This window comes from Bos mutus, chromosome 4 (assembly GCF_027580195.1).
Source record: "Bos mutus isolate GX-2022 chromosome 4, NWIPB_WYAK_1.1, whole genome shotgun sequence".
Lineage (NCBI taxonomy): Eukaryota > Metazoa > Chordata > Mammalia > Artiodactyla > Bovidae > Bos > Bos mutus.
In genome coordinates this window covers 12665380-12674419 of record NC_091620.1, presented here as the reverse complement: position 1 = coordinate 12674419, position 9040 = coordinate 12665380, and the positions used below count along the sequence as shown (strand labels likewise).

Below are 9040 nucleotides of genomic sequence, written 5' to 3'. Positions count from 1 at the left end.
CCCCAACCCTGTCTGTGGAAAAATTGTCTTCCATGAAACCGATTCCTGGTGCCAAATAGATTGGGGACTGCTGTTCTACACCACAGGCACTGAGATTAGTCTTTATTTGAGAAAATGGTAGAGAAAGTGACTGAGAAGCACCTCTTTCAAGAAAGTAGAGCCCCCTACCCATGTAGAGTTAGCACTTGAACAGCATGGGGATTGAACTGCATGGACCCACTTATATGCAAATTTGTTCAAAAGTAAATGCTATGGTTCTACAGAATCTGTGGTTGATTGAATCCACACATATAGAAGATCCACCTGTATGGAGGGCCAGCCATAAGTTATACCTGGATTTTCAGTTGTTTAAGGATCAACTGTCAATGCTGCTGGTCACCTAACAGGTTCTTTACATTATTCTTAAGGAAAAGGTACCATACCTGGTTAGAAGATATTACTCCCTTGACTTTTCAGAGCCCCTGACATTGTCTTGTGGCCATAAAAGATATTGCTTTCTCAGATAGTAGAAGAATGAAAAGATCCTTGCTGGGGATAAGAAACCAGAGATCTCTGAAGACTCTGAAGGCGAATGAACAACAATGATCTGGCATAATAGCAATAACTAGTAAGTATGCAACTGCTGCCAACACAACTACTTGTTCAGCTGTGAGAGGCCCCGGAGCAGGACCCTGCTTTTGGAGGCAGAGCTCAAGTGGAGAGAGCCTTACTTCTGGGCAGCTGGACACATGACTCTTCATATCGTGTCCACAACTGGGGACAACCCTCAGGCTTCAGGCTTGACCGCTGGCCTCTAGATATTATGTACTCGAGAATAGCATTTTCTCCGTGTATGTTATGTGTCGAGCACTGTGCTGATGCAGTATCTTATTGGCAGGTCTTAATTTTCTATGACATAAGATTGTTCCTATTTCACCATGAGGGTCCTATATTTTAAGTACTGACTCCAGCCACAAAATAAGTAGGGAAAAATGGGGTTCATTCACTTGTCTCTCTGACTCCAACCTAGCAGTGTCTGCTCTTTTAACCTGATGTATCTCTGAATCCTTGACATTTGGGTCATTGTATTGTTTTGTATAATGGCAGTGTTGTGTCCAAATGTGTGTGTGTGTGTTCCCTCTTCCATGACCTTTTTTGTGAGGATGAAAGCTTTCAGTCAGGATACAGGGTAGAATTTGTCTCCACTATGACTCAGTAGAAACTTCATAACTTCCAATTACCAGAAGGCTCCTATACTGGCCCTCTCCTATAACGAAAGGTTCTATAAGCTTTCCAATAATGCAACGTACAATACAGTATTCACAGCTACATCAGAACAACAAAAATATCGCTCTAACATCTTGACAGTATTATAGGAATGGAAGGGAAAATGTATAGCTAAGAACAAGTGTGAAAATAAAATTATGCTAAAAAACTATACTCTAAAAATAATTTTGAACTAGATAATTGTTTAGAGATGCTATTTTTTATTACCTTATTTTAAGAGCATTGAATTTTACTCTCTGTTTTTTTTCATTCATTCTTTCTTTAAAAGAAATAACAAAATGGAGAAATGCTTTATACTTTTACCTAAAAATGCATTATGTTTAATATTACAACCATATGATGATTTTTCCCATTTCAATTATACAGAGAAAATAAACATTTGAATCACTGGAATAACTTTATAGTTGACAAGCGTTGCTTATATTGTTGAATATACTTAAACATATTCAAAATATATAGACTGACATTTTAGAATCTGAGGTATTGACTTTGGGCAACAGTTAACCAAATTTTTAAATTCTCACTGGGAGCACTGAATTGAAACATTTAGATCTTCTCTAGAACTATTTTATTTGAAGAACTTCTAACTCTAAAAATGGTAACAGTTTATATTTTAAGGATTCCCTTTATTTTAAAATTATAATTACAATTATACATTGGCAGCATGTGAACAATTTAGGCATAAAATAACTGGAAAAAACCTGCAACAAAGAAATTTGTAAAAATAGTTATCGAAACCTGCAACAAAGTTTGTAAAAATAATTATCTTCTGCCAGGCTAAGCAACTCTATGTGTTTATTTATGTGTAATGTCTAGAGTAGTAATCTGGACTTCACCTTTTTGACTGGTTGTCTTTTTTAATGCCTATTATATCTACTTACAGTGTTGAATAGTATATTTCATGCTTTGGACACTATATATTTTTTAAATGTAAGTTAATTATGATAAATTTTGTACTTAATCTATAATTTAACTCTTGAGGTAAATAAAATTTTCATGACCTGTCAGAAAATAGCGAATAATCAATGTCATTATGATGCATTTAATAATAAAACTGAAAAGAGTCTGCACAGCAAAGGAAACCATCAACAAAATGAAAAGGCAACCTATCAAACAGGAGAAGATATTTGGAAGTCTTACAAGAGGTTAGTATCCAAAGTATATAAAGAACTCATACAACTCAACAGCCAAAAAAAAAGAGAGAGAGAGAGAGAAACCAATTTTTAAGTGGGCAGAGGATCTGAATACTTTTCCAAAGAAGACATACAGATGGACAATAGGTACATTGAAAGGTGTTCAATATCACTAATCATTAGGGAAATACAAACAAACCACAATAAGATACCATCTTACACCTATTAGAATATCTATTATTTAAAAAAAAAAAACAACAAGAAATAACAAGTGTTGACAAGGATGGGGAGAAAAGAGAACCTTTGTGCACTGTTGGTGGTAATGCGAATTGGTATAGCCACTATGAAAAACAGTATGGAGGGTTCTCCATCAAAATATAGTATTACCAAATGCTCCAGCAATTCCACTTTTGAGTATTTATCCAAAAGAACAAAAACACCAACTCAAAAAGACATATGTACCCCCATGTTCATTGCAGCATTATTTACAATAGCCAAGATGTGGAAGCAATCTAAGCGTCCCTCAATGAATAAATTGTATATATAATGGGGAAGGAAATTTTGCCATTCGCAACAACATTGCAAGGGCCTTGAGGGCATATGATAAGTAAAATAAGTCAGGGAGAAAGACAAATAGCATATAATCTCACTTATATGTGTAACCTAAAACAAATATTAGAACAAAAACCGAGCTCATTGATACAGAGAATAGATTGGTGGTTCCCAGAGGCAGAGGAAGGGGGTGGAGGGTGGGCAAAATTGGTTAAGGGGTCGAGTGATAAACTTTCAATTATAAAATAAATAAGTCAAGGGGACATATTACAGAGTAGTGACTATGATTAATAATACTATATTATGTACTTGAAAGTTGCTAAGATAGTAGATTTTAGAAGTTTTCATCACAAGAAAAACATTTTTGTAACTACCTATGGTGATGAATGTAACTAGACTTATTTAGGTGATCATTTTGCAATATATGCAAACATCCAATCATAATAATTTCCATCAGCATCATGGAGACAGTTGTTTAATCTGTTTTCATAAGTCCATGAAACTTTTGCCACCATGAATGAGAAATAATGTCAGTTATATCATAGTTGTCTCATTCTGCTTGGTGCCACCCTAAACCATCTTCAGACAGGTTGGTTAAAATTACAAAAATATTGGTGATGAAAATTTCAGGAACTTCAACTGATTAAATCTTGTCTTATTAGAAATCATCATAATATAAGAGTAAATATAAAGTTTGAGCAGTACTCAAAACCCATACCTCCAGTATAATTTAAACATTACTAATGAATTTTCTTCATTTGATCAAATCCTAAACTTTTATATGTTTGTTTACAGAGTTTCTCATTGAACTAATACTTTCTCTAACTTTTTCTCTCTACTTCTAAATTATTCCACAAGGAATTTAGAGATTATCTAAACTCTTGCTTCATCCATTGGCCTTAAAATTGGTGAGAGAGAATAATTTAACTTCAGTATTTTCTGTATTGAAATTTCAGCTCTACTTTGGAGGATTTCTCTTATGACATAATTTTACTGTACTGTGTCCAGCTGCTAGAAGGCAATAAGAAGTCATGTATGTCTAAGTACATAAGCCAGAAAAATATAAGAATGTAATTTTCCTACATTTTTTCTTCATTCATTAATATTCCTAGTTTTAAAAGATAGAGTTCAGTATTTTTTAAGAAAGACTAAATAATCTGATAATTTAGCTGTCCCTAAAGACAAAGGGTGGTCCAATCAGTCCATCCTAAAGGAGATCAATCCTGGGTGTTCATTGGAAGAACTGATGCTGAAGCTGAAACTCCAGTACTTTGGCCACCTCATGCAAAGAGTTGACTCATTGGAAAAGACCCTGATGCTGGAAGGGATTGGGGGCAGGAGGAGAAGGGGATGACAGAGGATGAGATGGCTGGATGGCATCTCTGACTCAATGGACATGAGTTTGGGTTAACTCCGGGAGTTGGTGATGGACAGGGAAGCCTGGCATGCTGCGATTCATGGGGTCGCAGAGAGTCGGACACGACTGAGCAACTGAACTGAACTGAAAGACAAAGGGACAAAAGATGCTCATTTCCAAGAGTCTTTGCCTTATAGAATTTGGACAATTACCATATTCATATCAAATTTCTCATCGGGAAATTTTTCTGAGTTTTTCTTTCAGCAAGCCACACATTTTAAAAGAAAATCCCCAAACAACACTGTATGTACCCCTCACACGGACCTCTTCTGCAGAGCTCTGTACAACGCACCCTTCACCTGAGCATTCCTCAGGCTGTAAATGAGAGGGTTCAGGAATGGATTAAAGAGACTGTGAAACAGGGACAGTATTTTCTCCTCCTCTTCTCGTTGATTGGAGTCTGGCACCATATAAACCAACATGGCTATGCCAAAGAAGAGTCCAACCACACAGAGGTGGGAGGAGCAGATGGAGAAAGCCTTTCTGCGGCCCTCCTTTGACTGGATCTTCAGGACAGCGCAGAGGATACGTATGTAAGAGACTAGCATTAAGCACAGGGGCCCAACTAAGACAAATATAGAAGCAGCAAGGAGGACCACTTGGTTGATCCATGTGTCAACACAGGCCAGCTTGAGGACAGACAGAATTTCACAAAAGAGGTGGTTCACTTCCCAAGGCCCACAGAAGGGCAATCTTAGGAGGAGAACTGCATGGGCCAGAGCCAGAATAAATCCACATGCCCAGGAAGTGGTAGCCAGGACCCTGCAAGCTCTCCAGTTCATGATGACAGTGTACTGGAGGGGATGACAGATTGCCACAAACCTATCGTAGGACATCACCATCAAAATCAGGCACTCCGTAGCAGCAAACCCCAAATACAAAAAAGTCTGCAGTATGCATGGGACAAAGGAGATGGTTCTATTCTTGTTTGCTAAGTTTGCCATCATCTTGGGGACATTGTTGGAAGCATAGGACATGTCGATGATGGCCAGATGTGAGAGGAAGAAGTACATGGGGGTGTGCAGTCTCAGGTCCAGACAGATGAGTCCCAAGATCATGCCATTTGCCAGCAGACTGAAGATGTAAAACAGGGAGAAGATCCAGAAGAGAAGCTTTTCCATCTTTGCGCTGAGATGGGAGCCTACCAAGATGAATTCTGTGACCCATGACTGGTTACTTTCCATTCCTTAATGACAGCTTGTCAAGGAATGAAATGTGATAAGAGGAGTTAGAGGTGGAGGATCAAGGAAATTGGAGTTACTCATCTCAAAATGAGCTCAGACAAAGGTTGAGTCCTTGTCCTACGTACGCCTCAAAATCGATGAATATGAGACATATTTAAAGATAGAAAAGCGTTAAGAACTGTACAAGGAACTCCCATATACAAAAACCCAGATACAATGAATTTTAATATTTCTTTTATATTTGCCTTTTTATTCTCTTTTTCTCTCCATATATAACATATTCTTTCTTTCTGAACCCCTTCAGTTTACATTGGAGACATGATGCATATTTACCTTAAATTCCTCATTTATTTCTCCAAGAGCAAAGATACTTATTTAACTTAACCACAATACAATTATTAAAATCAGGCAATTTCATATTAACATGATTTTTTAATTCATAGTTTTCTCTCGCTAGTCCTCCCACTCTTTAGTTTTCCTTCATTTGGAATACTCAATCTTTCTTTGGGTTTCATGACACTGATATATTTTAAGGGAATAAGAGTACTTCTTTAGTAGAGTGTTCCTCAAATGGAATGATACAAAATTCCCCATTTTTGATTCAGATTATTCACCCTCTTCAGGAAAAACATCCCTGAGTAGGTGCATGATATTAACTTGTCCCATTGTTGGTGACACTAACTCAGATCACTTGGTAAAGATGATTCATCACAACCATCTCCATTATAAAATCATTCTTTTTTTCCCCTAATGTAATTTAATGGAGCATCCATTAAAATTAATATGTAAATATTCTGTTCCTCATAAAGCTTTCAGCAACACATTTGAGCATCTATCGATTACTTGCCTGATTCAATTATTAGTAATGATGTTTACAAAATGTGGCATTCCAACTCATTCATTGCTTTTATATATATGGGTTGTCAAGTTTAGTATATGGAAAAGTCCTATATCTATCTATCTGTCTCTATGAGTCACTTGCTCCTTGGAAGAAAAGCTATGACAAACCTAGACAGCATATTAAAAAGCAGAGGCATTACTTTGCCAACAAAGGTTCACGTTGTCAAAGCTATGGTTTTTCCAGTAGTCATGTATGGATGTGAGAGTTGAACCATAAAGAAGGCTGAGCACTGAAGAACTGATGCTTTTGAACTGTGGTGCTGGAGAACACTCTTGAGAGTCCCTTGGACAGCAAGGAGATCAAACCAGTCACTCCTAACGGAAATAAGTCTGAATATTCATTGGAAGGACTGATGTTGAACCTGAAGCTTCAATACTTTGGCCTCCTGATGTGAAGAGCTAACTCATCAGAGAGACCCTGATGCTAGCAAAGATTGAAGGCAGGAGGAGAAGGGGACAACAGAGGAAGAGATGATTGGATGGCATCACTGACTCAATGGACATGAGTTTGAGTAAGCTCCGGGAGGTGGTGAAGGACAGGGAAGTCTGGTGTGCTGCAATCCCTGGGGTCACAATGAGTCTGACATGACTGAGCAACTGAACAACAACAAGTGCATCTGTATCTGTCTCTTCTCTCTCTCTGTTTTGTCTGTCAATATGGACTCATGATTTTTTTTATCAATGGATTACAACTATTTATTTATCATTACATCCTTAACTGTTCTAGATATGAACCTCAAAGTTCACTCCTTTGGCATTTTAATGTGTTCCCATAATTTTTGAGTACTTTCTTACTTCTGATAAGATGTTTCAAGCTGTTTTATTACATTTTCCACTTCAGCCATGGACACAGTCATTTCTCCAAAGAGATCTGATTACTTTTAGTAAAAACAAATCATATAAAGCAGTATCTGAATTTTAATAATTTTTACTTTTATCATGATATTTGCCAGATTTTTATGTCCTCATTGAAAAGAATCAACATTTAATTTGGGAATGTGCACAAATTGTTATAGGGAATAACTGATTCTTTTAATTACTTTGAAAATATATCTTACCTGTCTTCCCTTATGCTCTCAAATCAATTTCACTAAATTGAATAATAGTTTTGAAGAAAATGGTCTTGATATTATTCAGTACTTTTTTAAGTTAATATATATATTTGTAACTGCATGTGTGCTAAGTTACTTTAGTCATGTTTTTTGTGATCCTATGGATTGTAGCCCACAAGGTTCCCCTGTCTGTGTGATTCTCCAGGCAATAATACTGGAGTGGGTTGCCATGCCCTCCTCCAGGGGATTTTCCCCACCCAGGTATTGACCCTGAGTCTCTTATATTTCCTGCATTGGCAAGCTGGTTCTTTACCACTAGCACCACCTGGTAAGCCCTGTATTTGTAACTAGTAGCCTGTTAATGACAATGTTTATACTATTTTCTTGCTTTTATTTCTATTCAAAAAAACCACAGATTTTTGAACATATTAAGAGTGTGGTTCCTGGTGTGAATAATGTCGTACCTACCTTGCATGAGTTTTTGACATTGTTTCAAAAGCTTCTTAGGAAAACATCGTGAAACTGTATTTAAAAGACTGAAGAGGTAGTACTCTAAAACATACAACCATAGATGATCATTGTTAATGTTCTGTATACATAGTCACACCATTTTACTGTACATCCATTTATATGTATACGTATATATATATATGTGTCAGTGTTGTTAGTTACCTATTTCTTTCACTTATAAACATCAGGAATGATTTTCCATGTCTAAATATTTCTCTGTAACATACTTTGAATGGCTGCATACTGTTTCCTTGAATAAAAATGTTTTAATATTTTAACTCCTAATTAAGTTCATAAATTATAACACTTTCATTCGTGTTTTTACTCTCCAGGTTCCACATGAAACAAACCGCCCTGATACCACTCTTCATATTTCCGTCCTGGATAGCTTTACATCTATATTAAGAACAAGAAACACAGATTTCTCATGTTGTATCTAACCTAGTGTTTTCTTCTCAATTCCAGTTTCTAACTTGAGAGAGATTCCTGTTTCTCCTATGTGATGGCAACTGTAATTATTTGATTCATTACAGTAAAAGAAAGATTTTTGCTTATACACGTTAAATAATTACAAGTTGTTGTTGCTCAGTCACTCAGTCATGTCTGACTCTTTGCAACCCCATGAACTGCAGCACGCCAGGCCTCCCTGTCCCTCACCATCTCCCAAGTTCATGTTCACTTTATCGGTGATGCCGTCCAGCCATCTCATTCTCTGACGCCCTCTTCCTTTCTGCCCTCAATCTTTCCCAGCATCAGGGACTTTTCCAAAGATTGTCTGTTCCCATCAGATGACCAAAATACTGGAGCTTCACCTTCAGCATCAGTCCTTCCAGTGAATATTTAGGGTTGATCTCCCTTAAGATTGACTGGTTTGATATCCTTGCTGTCTTAAGGGACTTTCAGGAGTTCTCCAGCACCACAGTTCGAAGGCATCAATTCTTTGGTGGTCTGCCTTCTTCACAGTGCAGCTCTCACAGTGGTCAGTGACCATTGGTAATACCACAGCCTAACGATACAGCTTTGTTA

General features: G+C 37.1%; 1 protein-coding gene across 1 annotated transcript; it reads right to left on the bottom strand.

The window, feature by feature from the left end:
* Positions 1-4622: 4622 nt before the first annotated feature.
* On the bottom strand, positions 4623-5552 carry LOC102280437 (olfactory receptor 2A2). Its single transcript, XM_005886744.2, has one exon. It carries the CDS (start codon positions 5550-5552, stop codon positions 4623-4625), a length of 930 nt encoding a protein of 309 aa, XP_005886806.1.
* Positions 5553-9040: the final 3488 nt, after the last annotated feature.